Source organism: Balaenoptera physalus (assembly GCF_965194825.1).
Source record: "Balaenoptera physalus genome assembly, chromosome: 3".
Classification (NCBI taxonomy): Eukaryota; Metazoa; Chordata; class Mammalia; order Artiodactyla; family Balaenopteridae; genus Balaenoptera; species Balaenoptera physalus.
Window position 1 is genome coordinate 87,141,734 of NC_138890.1, and position 25,527 is coordinate 87,167,260.

At 36.3% G+C, this 25,527-nt stretch overlaps 1 protein-coding gene across 5 annotated transcripts; it reads right to left on the reverse strand.

The window, feature by feature from the left end:
- Positions 1-1,910: 1,910 nt before the first annotated feature.
- Positions 1,911-23,865, reverse strand: SLC25A46 (solute carrier family 25 member 46). Of its 5 annotated transcripts, none has more exons than XM_082455794.1 (8): positions 23,323-23,779; positions 20,754-20,796; positions 19,874-19,931; positions 17,618-17,695; positions 17,065-17,165; positions 9,863-9,919; positions 8,569-8,626; positions 1,911-4,189 (listed from the first exon to the last, which is right to left on the reverse strand). In XM_082455794.1, the coding sequence occupies exons 1-8, from the start codon at positions 23,624-23,626 to the stop codon at positions 3,611-3,613; spliced, it is 1,278 nt and encodes a 425-aa protein (XP_082311920.1). In that variant the 5' UTR covers positions 23,627-23,779; the 3' UTR covers positions 1,911-3,610. The 5 variants fall into 5 exon arrangements, with proteins under 5 accessions (XP_082311920.1, XP_082311919.1, XP_082311923.1 ...); XM_082455793.1 differs by having other exon boundaries at positions 23,344-23,760; XM_082455797.1 differs by lacking the exon at positions 20,754-20,796 and having other exon boundaries at positions 23,344-23,419.
- Between the last annotated feature and the right edge of the window lie 1,662 nt (positions 23,866-25,527).

The window sequence follows — 25,527 nt, forward strand, 5'->3', positions numbered from 1 at the left end:
ACACCACCAGCCTTAGTAGTTCTCTAGCATCAGTAAGAGAAAATTAGTGATTTTATTTCAACATTTTATTTAACCTTTTCATATTACACAATTCACTGAAAACACTTAAAGTACCAGTGAGACAAAAACTTAAAAAAAAAAAAGAAAATACAGACAACACACCTCTTCTAGCTGAGGTAATATTGTATAAAATTCATTGTCAAACCACAAGTTTTTGTTACTCTATCATACAACTTGGTAGCATATCAGTGATAATCAGTGACTCAAAAGAAAGACATTATATATCCAGTTTATGAGAGAGAGAGAAGGAAAGGGAGAGAAATGTGTAACTACTTGAATGAGAATAGAAACCAGAAATGCCGAAGTTAAGTATCACTTAAATTCTGCTGCAATGTGAGTTGTTACCATGGGGATTTTCTTTGCTTATATATTATTAAAAATAATTAATTCAAACGTGGTTATCTTTTCAAGAACTCCCAGTATGCAAACTGAGGGTAAACATCCTCCACAATCTCATTTGAAAAAAACAAAAAGCCATGTGTTTTATTTTCTGAGCATACGTATGAATACACGGAAATACTGAAGTGTTTGTGCCTGGTCAGTAAGTGAATGCTTTGTGGGGTTATAACAAACACAGTGCTGAAAAGACAGCTGTGAGCAGGCAAGCACATCTGCAAAATGAGCAAGACTTCTTGCCTCTCAGTTTTACTTCTGAAAACACTGGCTATCAAACTCCACAATCCATAACCATTTTGAAATTAGTTTGTTTTTTACTATTTCATAATTATAACATCTAGTGCTGGAGTTCAGAGGCTTAAATTATGTAAACTTAGAGATTATTTTTCTGGAAACCATAAAATAGTCTCTCGAAGGAAAGGGATTTATAAACAGATTTAGAAAATCAATTCATAAATTCACTTAACATAGTAAGTTAGTATTTACCAGGTATTTCAGTTTTTAATTCCATTGCTTTCAGACTATTTGAGTCAAGTTAAGAAACCCAACAATGTAAGGCAAGCATATCATACTTCAGCTCCATGGCCAAAATCTAGCTTATGTAAGTGGATCATTGGGACTGTGAAACACTTTAATAGACTCTTACTCATGATACTATTAATCATACTGAATTAAAAATGTTATTCTAAGCTATTATCATCTTAAGAAATATAGCTCATGGGTATTTGATTTTGGCACTTATATGCTAAAGAAATAGAGCAATTTTAAAAGGGAAAGAGCATGTCTAATGTTTATTTTGCTTATTCCTTTCTAAATTCAGTTAAACATATTTGGCCGGCATTTAAGTGCTTGAATTTTAAGGATTTTTTATATTTCAACTAATTTGGAGTGGTACTAAAAAAATTAGTATTTTACTTGCTGCCTTTCAATTTTAGTTTTTTTTTTTTTGAATTTTATTTTTTTTATACAGCAGGTTCTTATTAGTTATCTATTTTATACATACTAGTGTATATTTGTCAATCCCAATCTCCCAATCAATTTTAGTTTTAATATTAATTTGTATTCTTTCTCCAAAGAGACAGAAAATAAGACTAACCTACTTGTATGTGGTTCAGCCTATCAGTCTTGTAAATGATTCCATGAGACAGATTTATGTAACTGAATCTTCATAACTTTCATAAAATAATCTTGAAATATCTAGTAATTAGCTAAAGGATCCCAGATTTTCACTAGTAGATACTTGATTCCATTCAGATTCTGTTCTTCTAGAAATTTTCTGAAACTTGAAATTTTCAGAAGTTTACTCTTGTCTGAAACTATCTTCTTTGATTATGATAAAAAGGAAAGGGTTTTAGGAAGTTGGACATATTATAAACATCTAAAAATTTACTTAGTAATTCAAAAGCAATGAGAACAATTTAAATGCTGTAAACTGGACAAGGTAAACCATAATCTGAACGAGTACAACTTGTGTTTAATTTTATTTTCTCCCTCATGGTAGAATGGAAAAATGGAAAACTTACATGTTTTAGTCATTAAAAAAAAAAAAAACCACACATACACAAGATAGTAGAGAGAGTTGCCACAAATGTATTGTTTCACACTTTTTGGATGTCATTTTTTGGTTCCAACATTATTAATCACAAAAAGTAACCATTTCGCTGACATTTAGTAAGTAAAATAGATCTCAGTAAAATAGAACCTGCATTCTAGGTTGGACAACATCAGTGCAAAGTCACTGTACTTCAGTGTGCTAAATGGTTCCTAGTAAAACTGATCATTCACATGAGGAAATGAAACTTTAATGATGGATTAATCAAATGCATATCATTTTACTATATGAAGAGCCTCACCCACCAAATTCAATTTAGGAACAGACAGAATTTTTTAAATTAAACTGATGACCAACTTTTTTGCTTATTATTTGTTGAAATGTACTTCTTTTCATCACCCATAAAAAGCAAGGACAAACTTCCTTTAAGGTTTCTATTTTTCATCAGTATTCATCCAAACAAGTTTCAATAAAAGGTGATAAGGATAAACCTGCGTTTCCCTTTATGTATACCTAGTTTGGAGAATGAAACTATGAACAAAAACTAAAAGAAAATAAAAATGGAAGCCATCATTTAAAGATGACTTTATGGAAGGCAAGAGGCACAAATTCCCAGGTGAATTTTAATCGTGTTTCCTCTAAGCCAAGTCATTCAGAAACGAATGGCAAGTGACATTCACTTTAGTACACAATTTGTAAATGTGGAAGCAGGAATAGTTGTCATGATTATTTTATATTCTATCTCTGTTAAAAGTGGCTCTAAAAACAGTCTGATGATTCATAAGGCTGGATAAGCAAATCAAACTTTATAACATATGACAAATTCTAAGTTGCTGGCACTGAAACGGTGGGTTTGCATATGGACAAGTAAGCTGTTTGCCTTAAATCTTTGGGGTACCTTGGCTTTTAATGTTTTGTTCTGATATTCAAGCAGAAAATACATAACTGCATTTTATACAGTAAGCTGATCTAAGAGTGGAAAATTTGTAGGGATGAAGGAAATTCCAAGTTATATGTACGCATATAAGTGGCTTTATATGATAAATGTACAGCCATTAAAGTTATACAGGGACAGTGCAATTTAAAACTCTCAGCTCCTGTTTACAGATTGCCAAATCTAATCCTTTTTGTCCATGTTACTGATAACATAACTTATTTGCATAAAGGTAAACTATGACCTCTTGCTACTATACACTGTATTAAGAATGACATACCAATATCAATCTAGAAGGTGAACTAAACATGTAATAAACATTGAAGTCATATAAAATAAATTCAGCTCTGTGAAATTTTGTTTTCAGTTTGCTGACAAAATTTTGCTTCTTCCCGAGATCATTTTTAGTTCAGCATTAGTGCTACACTAGCTAGAATTTAATTCATATGAGTGTCTTTATTCAGTTTTCAAATTTGGAATACCTTGAATCCAAAATATATACCAATAACCTTTTTAAAAAGTGAAGAGTCAGTATAATCAGCATGGACTTTTTCTACCAGTTTCATTTTCTAATCCATTTCCCACCAACGGTATTTCACTCTTATCCCTCATAATTTCATAATGAAGTATCCAGACGATGTCTTTCAGACTAACCAGGAATCTAAATCTCAAACACTATTTTGAAGAAGTGTAGAGTAAATAATCTTGGTAATCTGTAAAACAGCTGCGTGCAGCGTGTACTGTATTACAACAGCACCAAACCCTTTATAAAAACCAAGCATTCCTTCTTCCTGCCTTATAGTATTGATACAGTCTCTCATTCCCTCATACTGTGTATTAATTGGAAGCACTTCATAGCCAAGGTCTGTATTGTCAATTATTGTGCGTGTTCCTTGAATGTGAAGGCGGTGCAAAACTGTTTCCAATGGGTAAAGTATAACATCAGAGCAAAGACTGGCAGCAAAGTTAGCAATAAGCTCTGGAAAATAAGCATCCAACATACTCTGCACCGGGCTAGTGCTCTCAGCTAGGTGGCTATGATAAGTCTTTCTCTTTAGAATTAGCAGGACAATCTTCTGAATGACTGAGCTGATGACGTAATGAAGAACCCCATGCAGCACCGTAGGGAAGATCAAGGAAAGAAGCGGAAGTAGTCGTTTGCTGTGAGGCACTCCCAAGCCTATCACTCTTCCAATTCCTTCTTTAATGCATTCCAAAATTCCAGCATTGTCTCGAATTATCTCACTCTGAAATGAAAATGATGAAATGAGTAAAAGTTAACATCTGCTTATTCTGCCACAAAGAAGCATTCTTTCTAGGTGCCTTTTCTTTTTTTCTAGGTGCCTTTTAAATCCTAATTTTCTGGCTAAAGAGGAAAAACATCAATGGTTTGCAAACTTCAAATGTTATCTAGGCATTAGATTCTTTTTTCAAATCAAGTTTCACAAAACAGATAGCAGTGAAGCTGGGAGCTCTTCTTATTGGGGGAGGGAAACAGGGGAAGAGATGTGGAGGGTGACACACCTGGTTTCCCCACCCTCAAGAACCTCCTTAGGACACATTTTGAAAAGCAACAAATATTGTACATGACATTGAAGAGGTAGCACAGTGCTTGGAGTTCTTAAGCATTGCTTTAAAACCCACCTCCATTATGTACTTACTGGTCATGTGACCATGGGCAACTTACTTAACGTCTCCTAAGAGTCAGTTTACTGTTCTATAAAAATGGAATTAGGCCTACCTACCTTTTATGCACAGAGCTGCTGGGAGCATTAAATGCGAAAAGGCCTGGTACCCAGAACGCACTCAATAAACATGAGTCATTATCATCTGCATTGTCTCTGCTTTTTTACAATTATGGGGATATGTGTAAGGAAGTTTGTGATACTGGTTACAGAGGCACGGACAGGCAGAAAAGGAACGACTAAGAGGCCAATTTGGCTGCAGCAATGACTGAAGAAGAGAACAGCAAAAAATGAAGTTAAAAAGGTAGTCAGGGGCCATACCATGCCACTGTGCAGACCCTGGCCTCCAGTCAGATAGGAAGTGACTAGTTGGTTTTAAGCATAAGATGGGTAAGATACAATTTATGTTATACTGGCTGTTGTGTAGAGGAGAATGAGAGCAGAGGCTGAGAAACCAGTTAAAGATATGATGGTGGATTGGTCTAGCAGGTAGCAAAGGAAATAAAATGCTGCAACTGTGCTTTTATCCTAAAATTAGAGCCAATAGGAATTACTGGTAGATTTGATTTGGGGTGTGAAAAAGAGAAGACAAGGATGACCTCAAAGCTGCTGGCCAGAGGAAGTGGAGGAATAGCAGTGCCTTTTACTGAGCTGGACAATATTCCTGGGGTAGCAATTTGGGGGAGAAGATCAAGAATTCAGAAATGTTAAGTCTAAGGTGTAAACTCCAAGTGGAGTTTATAATCTAGACTACAAGGAAAAGGTCCGAGCTGCACGTACAAATGTGAGAGTTTACAGTGAAGAGAACATATTTAAAACCATGAGACTAAAATGAGCTCACCTAACCTAATCCATTTACCTGCCTCTGGCCCCCTTCCCACTCCAGTCTATTTTTAATACAGCAGCCAAATAGATCCTATTAAAGACATAAGTTAGATCATGTCACTCTTCGCTCAAACCTACCAAAGACTTTCCATCTCCCTCAAAGTAAAGCCAAATTATTACAGTGATCTTCAGTGTCCTGTGTGATCTCTCTCCCTCTTACCTCTCAGACCTCATCTCCTCTTGTTCTCCCTTCCTTAGTCAGCTTCAACTGTATTGGCCTTCTTTTTGCTCCTCAAACACGTAAGATATAATCCTACCTCAGGGCCTTTGCACTTGCTTTCCCTCTGCTTAGAATGTTCTTCTCCCAAATATCCATGTAGTTCTTATGTTCAGACCTTTACTCAAATGACTTTTGCTTCTGAGAACTTTCCTGATCTTAAAAAAGTAGTAACATCCCTTGCTACCCATTACACATCTTATTTAATTTCCTTGTTTTATTTTTTAGCATTTAGCACCATAAAGTATCCTTTTATCTTGTTTATGTCCATCTTCCCCACAGGAATGTAAGTGCCATGAGGGCAGAAAGTTTTTGTTTGCTATGTTATCCCCAGGGTCTATAACAGTGCCTGATATAGGTTAGCACTCAATAAATGAATTTAATTCATTTATTTAAAATTTTAAATTTTAAAATGAGCTTTTAAAAAAAATTAGCAGTTAAGAAAGATTAGCTGAAAGGTAAAGTCAGTAAAAACCTTGATTTAATACTATGCTGAGAAGTCTGAAATTGATCTCAGAGAATATGAGTCAACGTGGATCCTTAATCATCAACAGGATATAAGCACTGCAACTTAAGAACACTAATCTTGCATGAATATGTAGAATGGACTTTAAAATGCAGGAAACAGAACAAAGATTCTTAGTAAAGACAACAGATCACTAGGAAGTTCATATTGAAGAATGGTGGTGTTCTTTAGGAGATCTATATATAAATGTGTATTTTTCAAGGGAAAGACCGTTCTCAAAGAGATCTGAGCTGCCCAGACAGGCAAAAAACCACTGAACATGGTAGGAAGAAAGAAACTGATGTAACAAGAAGGAAAGAGAATGGTGGCCTACCGGTGGGGAGGAGTAGACAATCTCAGATACTCCCTGAAGTTAGAACTGAGAAGGCATGATGGCTGATTGGTTATGAAGGATGAAAGAAATATGAAAATCAACACTTTTGTAATTTTTAGATTCATATAAAGGTGAGAGTTAAAAGGATTCATGCAAGTAAATGAGTTCTCCAGGACAGTGAATATGGGATACAAAGCAGAGAGGGTCAAGGACTGTGCCTTGGAGCTACAGGAGAAGAGATGGTAAGAGGTTACTAAAAGAAAAGGAGGATGTTCAAGAGAGTAGAAATTGAAGGAAAAAAAAGAGAACTAGAAAATCTGACAAAAGGAGTCAAAAGGAGGCGGTCAGTAGGTGGAACCTGGGGCAGAAAAAAACAGGGCATTTGGGTTAAAAAAACAAAACAAAACAAAATGAACATATAGTGAGCTGGGCACTTTACATAAATAATTCGCTTAATTTTTATAATTCAGTTAATAAAATACTATTCCCATTTTATGGATGAGAAAATTAAGATTTAAAAAAGGTTAGGACATCTGCTTAAAGTCACAGATCTAATTTAAGTAGAGAAATGTGACTGTGATACGGGTCTGCATAAAGCTAAAACTTGTTTTCCCCCAATATATCACGCTGTTTCGTTGTTTTTCCTTAAATAATTATCTTCCTGCTCTTTTTTTCCCCTTATCTATAAAATGAGGCTATGTCATAAAGTGATAATTCCGTAAGCTGCAGCCCCATACAAAGGTTATATCCTTTCACATTGCCAAATGCAAGGGGATAGGAGATAATATTTGGGTAGCAAGATGTTAACTTCAGTTAATAATTCTAAAAAATCAACACATAAAAAATCAACAATAGGTTCTGCCCCCAACCCACCCCCAACTGAATCTCTGCCCTGGGGTTTGAAGGCAAGCAGGTAAATGTGAAACACATAAAGGACTTCCTTCCTCAATTTGTGCCGCGCTCCACTGCACTGTGTAGTGAAGCGAGAAAGGTCTGTGATGGTTCTGGAGTTCCTTCACCATTTGGTCCAATTTGTATTGTAATAAGTCAATGTTTCTAAAGTTGTGCAGGAAGATGGGGTCATTACGAGTTTATGCATGAATAAAGTTTTTTCTGCCTTTAAAAAAAAAAAAAAAAAAAAAGAAAAACAACGATATGGCCAGAAAAGCAATTAAGTGGAAAAGAGTAATTAGAAAAGGAAAGGCTGATCCAGTGAGGATTTATAGAGAGGAAACTCATAAGCGCTGATTATGACAAAGAAAAAAATATGCTAGAGGATCTGATGTTGGAGACAGAAGACAGGTGGTAGACAGTTAGTTGGATTTTGTGTACAGGGTAAAGTTAAGCTAGCTCTCTTACAGTTTTAAATACAGGAACGGTATGTGAGAAAGTACATTAATTCAATGTACTTGAAGTGCCACCATGTGGTTAGAAATAGTGAAACAATTTAAAATGCTAGCAGGAGATTGCTTTCGCTTTGTAGTATATACTAAACACCATAGCATCAAATGTTCCTTAAAAGGCATATTTAAAAAGAATGCTGTTAGTAAACTACCTATGGGGACTACCTTCTCACTGTTAGGATGATTATCCATCATGTTTTATGTTCAGGTAATTAGTAATTTATTGTCTGATAAGCCATAACTATTTGAATTATTAAAAAGTTGGAGAAAAAAACAAAAACAAAAAACAACCCTATAGATTTTTTTGTATTCAGAGCAGGTCATAGGCTACTTTCTGAGATATCTGAATGAAGAGTACAGCTGCCTGTGTAAGGGATAAAAAGAATTAAAAGTGTGAAGTAAATTTGCAAAGGAAGCAGACACAGCAGCAATGTGCCTAGTATATAATCTTTGATATATGTATGGTATCTGAGAAAAAAAAAATTTTTTAGAAGGATACTGTCTTAAATTTTTCTGTTATACTATCAGACATATATAATATACTGAATATTCCAAAAACATTTTTAACTTAAAAATGACAGGAAAAAAATAGCTCACCTGTACTGTTTCAATTAGACTTGCTGAATAAAAAGGCATTGCCACTATATAAGTTAGGCTGTAGAAATTAAAACAAACTTATCAGTATACTGAAACAAGATGCTTACACTAAATTTTTTAATATCTACATTAATACATCAACATAATTTATATTCAAGCTTGAATAATATCTTCAAGGTTTTTAACTATTAATACCTATAGCCTAAAGATACTTCAGAGACCTGTAACATAAGATGCTTTACTCAACAAATAGAGATGAAAAATTAAGTATTAATAATAACACAGTGACAGCCTGTAAAGAAAATTATTTTAAAACAGTAAAATGTAGGCTTGTTTATGATTCACTGTTTGGACATCTACCTGCACATAGCTAACGTAGCCTGTAAATCTGATACCTAAAATTTAGGTTGAGGGATCCATTCCATTGCTTGCCTTTTTAGTGATATGTGAACAAGGCCACTGTTCTGCTACTGTCCTGTCTATTATCATTATCCATTCCCAGATTTCCCACCAAACAGAGCTAAGCCAGTCTTCCATGGTAAGTGAAGTCCCCTTTTATTATTAAAAAACAATATTGTACAGCTTTGCAAAGTTGCCTCCTATTGCCACTATTTAGACATAGTAATATTACAACTTTGCAAACCTGCAAAATATAGTTATTTAAAATAATGTCAAGGTGGGACTTACCTAACCCTATGGGCCAGGTCCTGGCAAGTAGTGGTTTTCAAGGTGAATGGAACATCACTAAGTAATAATGTGCTGGAATGTCCCACAGAGGGAGCCAGCAAGCTGGGGGGTTTCCAATTCCCAATCTTCAAAAAAAATTAAAAAGTGAAGAGTAAAATTCTAATTATAAAAATGGTCAGCGTTGTAAAGTCACTAAGTGCCTTTAGGACTACATTTTAATGACACTAAGGTTTTGAGTTTACTCATCGCCATACAAATAAATTTGTATGTCTGCTTACTAAGAGAATAATGATAATAATAATAAGAGTAATAATTTTCCTGGTAATTCAGGTTTAACAAGTTGAAGATCTTTGCTAACTTCCTAAGAACACACAGAAAAATTAGGTTGTGATTTTAGCCTTTCAAATTAGAAAGGTTATTTAAAAGATAACATATATTTTAGGATTTTATTCCTAAACTATGTTACTTTTCTGATTAAGTTCTAGTCCCACAAATATTTCATTGCTCTACTTTCCTTCACTTTGTTTATTTAATAAGCTTTTTTTTCAGTTCTAACACTATAAAAATGGATGTAAGTTTCAATATAAATGCTGCTTTTGATACTTACGATTTCAGTAGAAGGTGTTCTCCTATTTGTTTAGGATTCCATTTATGTGAAATCTCCCTAAAAAATAAACAAAATAAAAGCCATGTTTTTAAAAACATCTTGAATTAGCTTAAGCTTTAAAAAAGTAATCAATTTTTAATTTTTTTTAATCTGTAGAAGAAATATATTCTCATGATGAACATTTTCCTTTTTGGGACCCATCAAACAATTACAGTGGGTTGAAAAGAGAAAAAACATAGAAGGTCTTTCTGTATGTGCTGACAGAAGGGGATGACAGAGGAGGAAGAGTTATAACTGATTATAGAAATGAACATGAGACATTAGATAAGATACAGAAATGATAGACTGAGGAAAACAATGGACGGGGAAGAGAAAGGGAAACAATAAAATAGGATAAAGGAATGAAAAAAGCTTTAAAATGTATTTAAGAATGAGAATTAGAAAACAAAACAAAATTAAGTAACTGTAATGCAGAATGACACATACACTTGTATAGCCCCTAATTTTCCAAGTGCCTTTACTTATTAAGATGACATTACTTTTGTGACCTTTATTATATTCTATTATCTTTTTCAGCTCCTACTATATGCCAGGCATTGTGCAAAGCACTCTGCATAAATTACTTCTAACCCTCACAATGAACCTATAATCCCCAATTCCATAGATGAGGAAATCGGCTCAGAGATGGTTCATAACTTACCCAAAGCCATGCAACTAGTTAGTGGTGCAACTGGGTCTAAACCCTGGCCCGTATGACTTGAAGTCTATACTATCTGCCTGTACTGCCTCTCATCTCATTTGATACAAGAAGGAATCCTGTGAGATAAGCAGAGCAGGTACTGTATTTCTTTTACTTACGAGAAAAATAAAGGTCAAAAAGATCACAGGGATATGTTCAAAGGAGAGAGGCAGAATGTCAGGTCTGGAACCAAGGTCTAGGACTGCATGCTTCCTACTCTTTAGGTTACCTCTGGAAACCAGAAAACAGAAAACAGAACAGAGAAGAAAAAGAAGAGAGGCAAGCTGAATGAAGAACAAAAAGGGAGAAAGTTATATCAAGAGAAAAGTCAAAAAGGAGAAAAGAACATGGAGAATAAAAGGGAAAGTAAAAAGGAGGAGGGCAGGGTGATGAAAAGGCAGACAGAGGGGATGGAAGGGAGGGAAGGGGAGGGAGGAAGGCAGAGTAACAGAGAAAAGGAAAATGTAAAATAAAGGGGAGACTGGCTGCCACCAGCTCCCCTGATGACACTGGCACCCATGTACCATGGCCACAGCAGGAACCTGAGAAAAACATGTTCTATTTGAAATGAGTAAGTATGACAATCATAAGGAGACAAAGGAATATATTTTATACTAAAAAGGTAAAGGAAATTAATCACTGATAATGTAAGTGCTCTAAAAACAAACTCAGTACACTTATGGCACGGGTGGTATGTGAACTTTTCTACATTTTTCTAGGAGACTGAAAGGTCTGCAGAGAAACTTTTAGACAACAGAACAACCATCTCTGATTCATATAAGACCTTAGAGAGTGTTCTGAGTCACATTCTGATTAAATTAATACCAGAATACTATATGAGGCCTGAACAACTATCGAAAAATACAGCTGGAATGACATTTAATGATTAAGACGAAAATTATAAATAAAGATTAGGCTACTCAACTTACTGACAGTGACTTTATGATTATAAAACAAAATATGCTAAAAGTTTTGTAAATTTTCTGGGCACTGCTATTACTCTTACTATGGCCTCAGAAAGGGTTACCACAGGTTATTAAGACATTAAATTTGAGCACTCCATTAACATTATGGATAGATGGGTCTGTGACCTGCATTTCTGTAAGGACTGGGCCACCTTTCCTTTGAATACTAATTACTGCTGCCAGTTCATAAGATCATTAGGATTAAGGTAAAAAGAGCGAAAAAAGAAATTTAGAATCAAGTATAAAAAAAAACCTGAGACGCTCTTCCTGGTATCTGCTTTCTACTCCTTTATAAAATGTGTAAAACTTATTGCCACAGCTCTAGAAATTTAAATTAGCACATTTAAATGCTTCAGGAAAAAGGGCAGTGTAAAAATCTACTTGTGATTAAACCTTTTTATATTTCATCATCAAATACCAAAATATATAAGTATATTTAACTCGCTATTTTCACAAGCAAAAACTGCCCTTCAAATGAGCAACAAAATTAAGTAACTTGCTTTTTATCAAAGTTTTTCATTTGACAGACTAACACACATACTCCCATGCATAATTAATACACAAAAGCAACCGAAGTTTTAAATAACGCTCTATTTATACAGTCTTTACTTTCCATTGCCTCTTATTTTCCCATGTTCAAACAGCTGCCCTCTTAAAAAAAAAAATCTCCCCTCAATCTAACCCAAGCCCCTCATCTTCCAGCTCCTTCTCTTCATCTCTCCTTTTCACAGACGACTGTCTAAACTTGCTATTTCCATGTCCTAGCTTCCCACTCACCTCTGAACCCATTCCAAATTGGCTTCTACCCTATTATTCTACGAAAACAGCTTTTGCCAAGGTCCCCATGACCTCCACATCACTAAATCAAATAGGCATTTTAAGGTTGTGCTTTATTTGACCTTTCAGCAGCCAACATGCACTTGTGTTCTTCCCTCCTTCTGGAAGCACTCCCTGCCCCTGTATTCCACTATCCCATACTCTTCTGGTTTTTCTCCTCTCTTCTGGTCTCTACTTTTGACTCCTTTGCAGGGGCATTTTTCTTAACTCAGCAACCTATTCTGGAGTTCCTAAAGGCTCAAGCCCTGTTCTTTTCTTACTATGTAAGATACATTCCTTCCCCAGGCAATCTTACCCAAGATGATGCTTCAGAACCTCCCAAATCTATTATCTTCAGTTTAGACTTCTCTCTGTGCCAAAATGAACTTGTCCAAAATCAAACTTAGGACTTTTCTTTCTTACTCTTAGACTCTTTTACTGTTCCCTAATTGAGAACTTAATCAGAAAGGAAATCTAGTGAATTGGAGAAAGAATTCATTGTATTTAAAATGGAATGTGTTTAAAGTCAGTGAATTCAGAGGAGTCATTAGGAGAAACAGACAACATGAGGAGAAAACAGTAAAACGGTAATGGTACAACTACAAATGTGAGATGAGTCAAACTAAGCTGGAGTTCAACTAAATGGATTCTGTGAGAGACTGAACTATACAGGTAGCCTTGGTTAGAGGTGCTCCTTATGTTAATGATTTGAGAAATGCCACATGAAAGGAAAGGGTACTTCAGGGTAGAGCAACACAAAGTCTAACTCACTCCACCTGGGGGAAGGTTTGGGGAAGGATTTAGGAGGGATCTGAACAGTAGATAAAGAAAGAGATCACAGATGATGATCATTTTTTTTAAAAGTAATAAATACTGAGAAACTATAATGTGATCAGATCACAAATTCAGATGTGATCATAATCAGTATAAAAGAATAATGGTGAATCCAGACTCTCTCACCTATTGTACCTAGTGATCACCATGAACCTCAGTCTCAGAGACCCTAGAGCTTATCCTCCTCAAGTGGTAACTTCTGTGAAATGCTCTGGGTTTCTGCTTTAATACTGTGTCTGCTATGACTTTGTTTTCCCCTAAGAAAAGTCAACCTTGCCCAAATAATTTAGAATTTAAAAAAAAAAAATGTTTACACTGTATGTCTGAGAATGGCTTTATTTGACATCTAGTTACACAAGCCAAAATCCTAGAAGTCATCCTTGACACCATGTCTATCATCAACCAACTTTAATCCATCACCAAGTTCCATCAATTTTACCTAAATATATCTCAAAATCATCCATTTACATCCATCTCAAAAGATAACATCCTAGTCCTAGTTACCATATTTCTCACCTAGATTGTGATAGCTTATGAACATGTATCCTTTTCTCTACTTTGGTCCTCCTGCAATCTTTTCATCTCCACTTATAATGACCCTTTAAAAACATAAATCTGATCATGTCATTGACTCCTGCTTAAAACTCCTCAGTATTCTTAAAGTGGCCTACAAGGCCAAGCACAGACTGGCTCTTGCTCTCCATCCTGCTCTCTGAGCTCAAACCCTATGAGCCTTCCCTCAATTACACGAATTCTCCACATTCCCCCTGCCACATTGCCTCTGCACCAACTGGTCTGTGTCTCCTGAATGCCATTCGGATCTCAGCTTAAGTGTCATTTTATTAGGGACACTGTTCCTAACACTCTAATACTGTCACAGAACCATATTCTTTTCTTTTAGAGAACGAGTCTCAGTTTGTAATTATTCATTCATTAGTGGGATTATTTTACTTAACATATGTCCCTTACACTAGATCCCAAGCTTCATGGTTACAGGTACCTTTTGCTTCTTCTCCTCACTGTATACCTGATTTCTAGCACAGAACCTAGCACATAGTAGGGACTCAGGAAGTATGAGCTAAATAAATAAATGAAGTAATGAGTGAGATTTACCACAAAAATTTAACCCAAGTAGAATACCACAGAGATAACCTTTTCTGTCTTCTTTAATAAGATTCAAAATGACCAAGAGAAAATACATACCCACACAACTGATGTGTCTGTATGTCTACAGGGTAAGAAAGTTAGATAATAAAATTTAACAAAATTTTGTGCCTTCTCATTCCCATTTCTCTTTTCCCTTCCCTTCAACCTGAAGTTAAAGTTACTACTTCATCTCTGCTTTAGAGAAATGGTGTTACTTGTCTAAGGTCCCAGAACTAAGAAGTGGAATAGTCAGGACCAACTGTTCTGACTGCAAATACAGAATTCTTTACTCTTTGCCGTATAGAAATTACTGAATTTTGTTAAATTTTTATAGAATTTTGTGTTTGTGGGAGAACTTCAAGAACATTTGATGACAAGTACTAAGTTTTGATCTTATCCTGTGATATGAAAAACAATGGGGTGAATAAAGTTAGCCAAGGGCAGAAATTCAGATTTTTTTAAGTATGAGAGGAAAAACTTAGCTGACGAAACACTTTTTGTTTTCTCTGTAACACTCAGCAAAGCTGTGTTACAGGAACTTCAAAGCTATGTGGTCCTTTGAAAGCAATCACACTGGCAAAAAGCCTGATATCAGTCTCTTCTGCCTTTATTTCCTTCCCTACAAAGACTGATTCTCAGATTGAGATGCTAGTGGCTGCACCTTCAACTGCCTCACACTTCCTTGTCAATCCAAAAAATTCACCCTGCCAGGGGCCAATTTTGGAATAACAAAACACTCGGTCTTTAACTCCATCCCTGGGATTTACTGTTGATACAGAAAGTCACAGAGTCCTGCCAAATAGCACCTAAACAAATTTATGATCTCCAACATTATCTCTTAACATTATTTTCATGTATTCCTTGTAAGGTCCCTTTTCTGTTACTCATAGCTGTGACTGTCTCAAATGTCTATCATCGTCCTTATGCTCTATCTAAATCACCCCAGTACTCATCCTTCTTTCACCTGTATCCTGTTTCAGAGAGAAAATATACCCAGAAGCAAACATTCCAATTTCTCTACCCTCTCCCTCCAAAAGAATCTACAATTCTGATTCTCCTCTCTTGGCTTGTAGGCCACCACTGTCCTACAAATTACTGCTCTTGTTAATTTGTTTTGTGAACATCTCTTACTATTGCCTCTCCTACCACACACACACACACACGCACACACACACACATCGCCCAGGATTCTGTCCTTGGTCCACTCTCTGTCATCTAGTCTACATGTCCTCCTTAGGGAAATTCATCCATCCTAAAGCTTCAACTGCCACTTTTGTGCCACAACATTCAAAGCTATGCCTCCAGCTTGAAATTGTCTCTGAGACTCTGATCCACAGTTCCAACCACTACTAGGCATGTCCCCCTAGATGTCTTGCATGAATCTCAAACTTTATTTATTTATCAAAAAATATTTATTTATTTATCCAAAAGTATTTATTTATTTATTTGGCTTCATCAGGTCTTAGTTGGCAGCATGCGGGATCTTTGTTGCAGCGCGTGGGCATCTCTCGTTGCGGCATGCGGGCTTCTCTCTAATTGTAATGCTCGGGCTCTAGAGCACGCGGGCTCAGTAGTTGCAGCAAGCGGGCTCAGTTGCCCCGCGGCATGTGGGATCTTAGTTCCCCGACCAGGGATCGAACCCGTGTCCCCTGCATTGGAAGGCGGATTCTTAACCACTGGACCACCAGGGAAGTCCCTCAAACTTCATTTATTGACAGTTACATTCCTTATCTTCTTTCCCACTCCAACTTACTCTTCTTTATGAATTCTCCAACTCAATTCCAATCTAGAAATCTGTCACTGCTGCTAATTCACTCTCCCATAATCCCATTCCCAATCTATCACCAATTACCTATTATACTTCAGAAATGTTTATCCAGCTCCTCCCTTCTGTTTTACTCCATAATTCAGACCCTTCTCCGTCTGGCCTAGATTACTGTAACAGTTCTCCGTAAGTCTCCGTCTACAACACTCCATGTTTTAAAAAAACACTGCCACTTGAGAAATCGTTGATCAAAGAACCCATATATTAAACAAAAAGAAACAATCCCCCCCTTAGTTTCCCAACTCCATAGACAATAAGTCACAAAGGCAGAACCATGCTTTAGTCTAGCACCTCAGCCTCTTTTCATGTTATTCTACTCCACACATGCCCAATATTCTAAGCACAAGACACTTCTTACCACCTGGATCTTCCAACTTCCATAAAATTGGGCATGCTGTCACCTCTACTTGCTCTCCTTCTCTGCCAAGTTATTTCCTACTCATAATTCCAGATCTAGCTCAGATTTCAGGCTGTTAAAAAAATCTCTGCCAATAAATCCACGCAAAGTGTCCCTTGCACTCTAAAGGGGTTTGTTTAATTACGGCACTAATCACGATGTACTAAAATTTGCTTACGTGTGTCTCCTTCACCAAACTAGCCACTTAAATAACAGGAATTGCTCACATACTCAGGTTTGTTCCTTAGTTGATAATTGTTGATATATAGCAGTAGGAGCTGAAAGAGCTCAAAAGATATTAGACCAGGAAACATTTTCTTTATCACATACTAATTCCATATGATATAATTAATTATTTATTCTCAGTTTCTTCTCTTAGCTACTTCAGGCAAGTTTTCAAATTCAAGGTATTTTTAGCAACTATCATATTTTGTCATATATTTAATATGAAGCTAATCTGAGAAAATGCCAAAAAGGTACCTCGGTAAAGGTGTGAATTCACTGATTATTCCCTCTGCTCCAAGTGTGACTCCCTGAACAATAAACGTACTTCCCATTCCTTTCCAAAGAGCCCTTGGTCCCTAAAATGAACAAAATTTACGGTTATTTCTGTTAATGCCTAAAAAAGAAACCAAAAAAAGGTCTTAACACAACTTGATATTGAATGTTTACTGATATTTTCCAGTAAGGCATTATTCAAAAGGACATTTTAGTAAAGAACTACAACTAAAGTAAGTCCTATCATTATTTTAATATTTGTTGGGTGGCCTACATTTAGGTGAAGATAAACACTCCAATTAATTATCTCTAATATGGATTAAATATCCCTAATATTTAATTAATTTTGGCAAAGGTGTGAATTTACTGATTATTCAGTGATATCAAAAAGATGTCATTATCATGTTAAGTTAGTTTTAGTATAAGAGTTACAATATCTTTAATAACTAAAAGGAATTATTGTTGCTTTAATTATGACTAAGGCAAAATGGCACATTACAAATAACTTTAATAGAATGTACAGACTAATTCTCACCTGAGTTTTGTTGAAGCTGTACATAATATTGATGACTGTAAATGGAGTGAGATGATAATGCCGAGCATGGTAATTAACCTGTAAAAAAGATATTTCATGATTATTTTCTGTTATTGTCTTATCAAGAAATAAAAAGGCATGAAAGATACAGTGGAGTCATAGCATAAACGAAAGTTCAATTCTAAAGTCAGCATAAATTACACATAAGCAAAATTACTCTTGAAAGTGCTTTAAATAACTTAAAAGTACAGTACATGAGGTTATACAAATACAGCCCTGAAGACCAGTGTGCAATATACATAGTGATGTAGAATATATAATAAAGAGGGCCTTGGTGTTTGATATTTATGTTTCCTTAAACACCAGAATTACATTCAGTGTGGCAAAATGCTCATGCCATTAACACATAGGAACCACGAAGAACTCAGGGAACAGCAGATTCCTGTCTACCAATGGCAAGCAATAACAAGCTACAAACAATTGGTAAATTATGAAATCAGTATAGGGGGTCAGAACTAATACTTATTAAGTGAAATAATAAAAAAGAAAGTATCAGAATGCGTCATACATTCTGAAGGTATTATTTGCTAAAACATTTTTAAAAGTTACTCATATATAAGTATACACTGGATCACAATGTGATATTGTCACAATGTAAAATATATGCCTGAAATTCACTGTTCTAGTGTACGTAACACTGCTGGTGCTATTTAAATAGCTATTTCTCTCTATATGCTTACTTTTTGGTGCTAAGCATAAACAGCTTAATTTTTAACTATTTCTAGCTTTTCTAACTCAATTTTCAAAGAAGATAAGTTATATTATAGGAGCTTTTGCCAGTGTGGTCCACTAGCCCTCAAGGGCCTCATTACCCTTTCAGGGGATTGACAAGTTCAAAATTATTTTCTTGATACTAAGGCATCATCTGCCTTTTTTATTGTGTTGACATTTTCAGTAATACTGCAAAAGCAATGGTGGGTAAAATTACTCACTCCGTAGCATGAATGACGGCAGTGGCACCAAATTATATTTTTGTACTTATTGTATTCTTTATCTGACTCACTTATAAAGAGGCAAAAGCCACTTTCCTTAAAGAATGCCCCTGGTGAAGCAGTAAGACACATTTATTTTATAAAATGCTGACTCTTTAGTACACATCATCTTTCTCATTAATATTTTGTGTGCTGCATAATGAAGATGGCTGTCATAAGGAAAAGAACTTGTCCGAGGGAGTTGTGAGCCTGAACTAACCACTTTTTTCATGGCTCACCATTTTTTTCTGGAAAAACTAACAGAATATAGTTATTCATACTTGGGACAACATGTTTTTAAAACTGAGCAAAGTGGGCTTGTTGATTAAACAACAACAACAACAACAGTATTTGTTGCCAATGATAAGTTTGAGCTTACAAGCAAAAATTATAATTCTGGAAAACCTATATCCACTATCAAGATCGTATGAAAACTGAAACACTTTTCTGGTGAGATTGGTAGCGATTTTAATGATGGTGGTCTTTTGATACTGTAAAATCAAATGTCATAACATATAGATGATCTATATAATTCAGTAAATCAATATTTTTCAATTAATCAATGCATGATGTAACAGAAGCATGCATGCGTAAAAAATCCATTCAACATGAAGTACAAATCAATAGATTTTAATGTAACAGGGTGTAAAAAGTTAATTGACGTGGTTTCAGATTTCACATTGCAAATAACTTTTAAAAAGTTACCACTTATTGAGTTTTGGTATAGTATCAAAGAAGAATATCTGCCAATTACCTCTTGTTTCTTTCAAAAACAAAGTGTTGCAACAAATTGACTGTAGAAGCAGATGTGAAAATCTGGCTGCCTTCTATTATACCAGACATTAAAGATATTTTCAAAAAAGTAATAGTGATTTTTCATAAAAGGCTATTTATGTCAATATCTAATGAGTTTATTAATATTTTAATGAATTAAACATATATATATATATATATATATATATATGCATAAATTTTTCCAGTTTGGGGTTCTGAAATGGCAAATATTGACAGATATAATCCATATAAACAATTGTTCTTGGAGACCTCAATAATGTTTAAGACTTAAGAGCTTTCAAAGACCAAAAAGTTTGAGAACTGATATATTATAGATTTTGGTGCATGTCACATGGGATAATGGTTACATGGTCTCAGTCATTTATCTGAGATCTGTACTTCAAATCAGGGTTAGGATTACTGTTTAGAAAATCATAGAAAGTACATTTACCTGACATTGGCGGCGTAGAACAATGCAGGGATGGGCCAGTACATTTTCTGTAAAAAGACTTTAAAAGAATAATTTATAACATTTAATTTACAACACATATAAATCTGAATTTATTCTTGAAGAATCATGCATTATTTAAATTATGCATTTTTCTTAAAAGTAAAAAAAAAAAAAAAGTTTTCAAATGTCTAGACATGTTTGCAAATCACTGTACCAATAACAAGATTCAATATAAAAAAAACTAAAGCCAGATTCGCAAACTGGTAAGCAAAAGCAACAACATATAATATTAATATGTACAGTATAAAGATGAAACTACATCTTGTATGCCTGATATGGAAAACTTCTTTCCCAGACAATTTAAATGCCCCTTTCCATTTCTTTCAGAGGATGTCCTATGAACAAAGTTCCTATCAGAAGAGCCATCTACCCTATAAATGCTGTAAATTTTGGTTTTTATGTACTTTGCACTTAAGTTATATGGATTTTAATGACCATGTAAGTAACACCTAGATGCTATGTTGCTAAATATCTTGTTATAATTTTAATGTTCAGCAAAAAGGTTCAATGCACAATTACTTTTTTTTGGAAGGGGAGACAAGATTAGATTTTATTTTATTCTTTGGATAAACACATGAAACTTCTTACAATATTCCTTACAAGATTATTTTGTGTTTATAAAATTGAATGACTATTCTCTATCCTTACTGGGGAAAAAAATCAAGTTATCGATTTTAAATAATAAATTTTTCTGCAAAATATTTTTCAATATTTAACTACTGCTCTAAAGAAAGCAACACTAATTACCCAACATTATAAATTGCATTAAAGAAAGAACTTTAAATAAAAACTTGAATTAAAAATCTTTAGACAAAATTACCTTGCAAGTCCAATACCAAATCCAGCAAATCTATTCAACTGTTCTAAAACAGAAGGAATAAGATTACTCATAACCATTATTTAGGTTTACTGTGAAAACAACAAAAAGTATTTTCTTTTTAACATGATATTCATTTAAACTCCATGTACCAAAATCAAATTCTGATAGGGACCAGAGAGGCCATCTGAGGAAGTGAAGAGCTCTGTGGAGGCTTGTGGCAAGTTGCAAGGTGTATACCTTCTAAAGGCCCAACTGCTTTTCCGCTCCAATCCACTGTTGCCACATGAGACTCTGAGTCCAAGGTTTCAAAGCTGTGATTTTTCTAGAGATATATTCTCATTTTTATATAGCATCTTCCAATCTTAAAATACTAGCAACTATTTTGAAAAGCGTTAAAATGTTGTGTGGACCAAATCAAACACGTTTGCAGGTAGAATCTAAGGCCTACCAGTTTTCAACTTCTGACTACAAATAATTTAAAATTTTTTCTAGAGAAGACTCTGACTGATACTTTCACCAACTTTACCTCCCATTTGTAAAATTCGTCCTTCACTGTTACTGATGGAGAGCATCTATGTTAAGCCACTAGTTGCAAGCAAAAAAACCCATGAAAATTATTAAATTGAAAGAGCACTTAGGGTAACTGAAATGGGTAAATAAGGCTCTCTTCTATTTCCCCAAGTTTTAAATACTTTGATAGTAGCTGCTTAATTAGGTCCCGGTGATAGACTACTGCGTACATATGCACTATAGCTGATGGCATATCTATAGTCTTATTAGAAGAGTTTACAGCTGGAAAATTCCTATGCATATATCAAAACAGAAAATCAAATCTTTTTCTCCTTAACTGGAAAACTTAAAATTGTAATGGTTAAATATCACAACCCCATGAGACCAGACATTAAATTTCAGCTATAATACAATATTCACAAGGGATAAATTTTCTCTCACCCTCTTTTCTCTCTCCCCTCTCTTCTCCAATCCCTCCCTCTCATCTCTGCTCTTTTGAATGAAGTAATGCCCTCACTATTCCCTGACAGACAGAACAAGGTCACTAAACAGTCTCTGGGGAAACGACTTGGTTCACTATTGCCTTGAAAAACGTTCAAGGTAGAGAGAAGCTTCTTTTGCCCAATGAAGATACTTTCTTTCTTTCATCTTTTCCCTTTTTGTATGTGTACAGGTCATCTGCGAATATTAACAGAAAATACCACTGACATTTTCTGGAAGGTGTTAGGAAGGTTTACTATTGTTAAATGTGTAAGTCTCTCAGGCTTCTATCCTCTTTGCAAAGTTATTCACCAGCCTCTAAACTGCTGCAAAAAAACCCCACAAAACCCTGGTTATTAAGTGCTCCTCCTCACTGAAACCATCAAAGCATACATTATGAAAAGATAAAAACATCAGCTTTACTGCCTAAGAAGGTAACAATCGTACATGCATTTTGAATCATTTATAACTTTCCAGCACTCCTTCTGGGACCTGTAGAAAAAAAACAACTAGACAGAGTGAAAAAAACTAATTGTATGACACTGAGTAAGTCACTGATCCTCCTCCATCTTTCCTCACTGGATGACATTTGAAGTCTATTCCTCCCAGTAACCCAAATCAAATAAATATTACTGTATTTCCAAGTCGAAATCAAAGAAATGAGAATACAATTTATGTCTGGAATATACATAATATTTAAGGATATAATCTATTATTCTAACAATTTCAGGAGAATGGGAAGATGCAGGCATTATATCCATTTTACGAATACAGCAGATGTTGACAATATCTAGATCATACAGTGTTGAAATTAAAACAAGTCTTCTGACATCCTACAGAGAATAATTATGTCTTGATTCCAAAGTCTTATCTTGAAAATCTCTTAGTGATTTTGACTTTTTAGTGGAGTTTTAAGTCAGAGAAAGAAAGCAGGAGGTGGGAAAATACAGGGGTAGTTTGGGGATCTAGAACAGATACAATTCCTATGAGTAAATGGAAAAAGGAAAGATACACTTTTAGCCTACTGTGTGCTCCATACTATACTAGGCATTACTCACACCTCATTTTTTTTACACTTATAAAACCCTGAGTTATTCTTCTACACACCTTAAAGATGAGAACACTAAGAAATCACAGAGGTTAAGAAAGTCTCTCAGCTTTTAAGAGTGGTAGAGCCAGATTTGAGCCCAAGACTGCCTTTGCTGGAAATACTTCTCTTTCCTTCCACATTTCAAGGAAATACAGCTGTTGGTCAATTAGGTATTTTTCACATGATTCCCGATAAACAGTAAACCATTTCCTTCTTTCTTGATTCAGGTCATGGAATGTAATACGCCAAAACCCTCTGAAATCCTACCACGCAGACCACAGCTAAGGCAGTCATCTTGTTTTGGAAGTGATCCGGGACAAAACATTGGTGTGAAAAAGCGGGATGAGGCCCGCTTCAGGGTCAGAGGACAAAAGGAGGGCAGAGGGTGTGGCGCGCGACAGGCCGGGAGGCCCGGGAGGCGGGACCCTCCGCGTGGCTTCCGGGGTCTGCAGGACCCGTGCTGCGGCTCCCGACTCCACCCGCCCTTACCGTGCGCCCCAGGTCCCTCACCGCTGCTCTGCCCGGGCACGCTGCCGCCGCCGCCGCCGGGAAAGGGTTCCTCCGCTGGGCCCTCGAGCGGGGTGGAGGGGGCGGGCACACCGTAGGGCGGGCTCTTCTCGCCCCAGTGCAGGTTGCGGCTACCCGGGATGTCTGGGGGAGTTGTCACCCAGTGGCTCAGGTCCGACGCGGAGCTGAAGGACCTTGCAGGGAAAGCGCCGCCAAAGCCCTGCTCATCCCGGGCACCACTCCGATAGCCCAAGCCATCGAATCCGTCCGGGCGCCGCGGATGCATCGCAGGCGGGGCAGGATGAGAAGGGCCCACCCGGAGCCCACCACCCCTGGGGCCACGGCGACCTCGGGCCACACAGCTTTTCCTCCTCGGCAGTCGCCGCGTCTGGGGAAATTCTGACAACCGGAAGTCACGTTACAAACCCGGAAGTTCGTGGAGCACGTGATCGTAGTCTCTTCCGGCGGCCATTAGAGACACGGTTGCTAAGGTGACGCGGCAGTAACTCTTAAAACTGCGGCCCTTAGGTAGGGAGTAGGAAAATGACTGTGAGGTTAATGAAACACAGTACCGAGAGATGCTGTGACGGAATTGGGGCAAGAGGTGCGGCCTGGATGAGAGGAGATCGAATAAAGATGTTTCCTAGAGGGAGTTGACGCGTGGGTGGAGCTGACGCCAGAAATCGGATCACAGCCAGAAATGCCCCGCCCCACACAAAGGCCCCAGGTCTAGCTCTTTTATTTCCTCGCTGGGCTGGTGCCCCGCCTGCCAGGAAGGAGGTATTAGAGGTTAGAGTTGCGGGATGTTTGTACATCTGGCTTTGCCTCCCGCACTTAGCGTTTTGGGTAAAATCTATTGAGAGATCTGGTTCGGCCCAGTGAACCCAAAAGTATTGTGGACGGCTAGAGCAAGCGTTAGAAGAGAACATCGCGGGAGAAAATCCTCTTCCCCCTCCTCCCCAATCCACCCCAAGAATATAAACTGTTCTCCGGGATTTAGGAATTAAGCATTTTGCTTTTCTGAGGCCACAAAACAACTATAAATAGTTTTCTGTAGCTTTTTCTTTTTTTTTTTTCTGCTGCATCTAAATCACTCAGGGTATTTAAATCCAAAACGATACTGTTCAAAATCGAGACCCTAGTTAAAAAATTAAGAGGACTTCTAAAGAGAGTCTTCTACTACGTGTTTTCATCAGCTCCATGGGCTCTTCTGGCAGTATCTGTCTCCCTAGATCTGAACGAACCTAACATGGGTTCTTCCTGTGTCCCTTCTGACCCATTGGACTCCCAGGATTCTGAGGGCTTTCAGAAGAGAACCCTGACGCACTATTCTGAATCTTCCAGAAGCCAACCTTTTTAAAAAGTGATTATCAACTTCGCCTTGAGTAGATTGACATTCTTAAATTGAGTTGTAATGTGGCTTGGGCAAATGTATTGAGTCATTTCCTTAGTAAGTGTATCCAGTATTACTCGAATACTAATACCAAATTACTGTGTACCTAATATCAAATTAGTTACTGGACGTAATAAAAATATTTCTGTGTTCCTTAAGAATGATTGGCTCAAGATTGGGATTGGCTCAGGTCCAAAACATATTGTTTATTAAAAGAAGGAGAAAAAGGCCTGTGTGTGTGTATATACATACTTTCTCATATAAAAACAATGGCATCTCACAATTTCACATCTACGTCAGTGGAGAAAGGATGAGTTATTAAAAAGAGGACAGTTGGGTAGCCACTTGAGGGGAAGAAACAACAGCCTCACCTCACAGCTTACTCCCAGATGAATTCCAGCTGTAATATAGTGTTTTTTTTTTCTTTAGTTTTTGAAGATTGAATATTGGAAGAAAATAATTGGTGAATATTTTTCAAATAGTGGATTGGAAAACTGTCTAAAAGTGACAGCAAAGTCAAAAGCCATGTAGGGAAAGAGTAATCAACCTGACCATATAAAATTTAAATTTCTACATGACAAAAAAGTAAAAACATAATAATCAAAATTTAAAGACAAACCACAAACTGGGAAAATTACATTTTAACATGGTTTAGACAATGGGTCACTTTATCGTAAAAAAGAGCTCTTACCAGTAAGGGAAAATTAGTAGAAATGTAAGCAAAGGACATGAAGAGGCAATTTATTAAAAAAAAGAAATGCAAATGGATAATAGTTACATGAACAAATATCTGC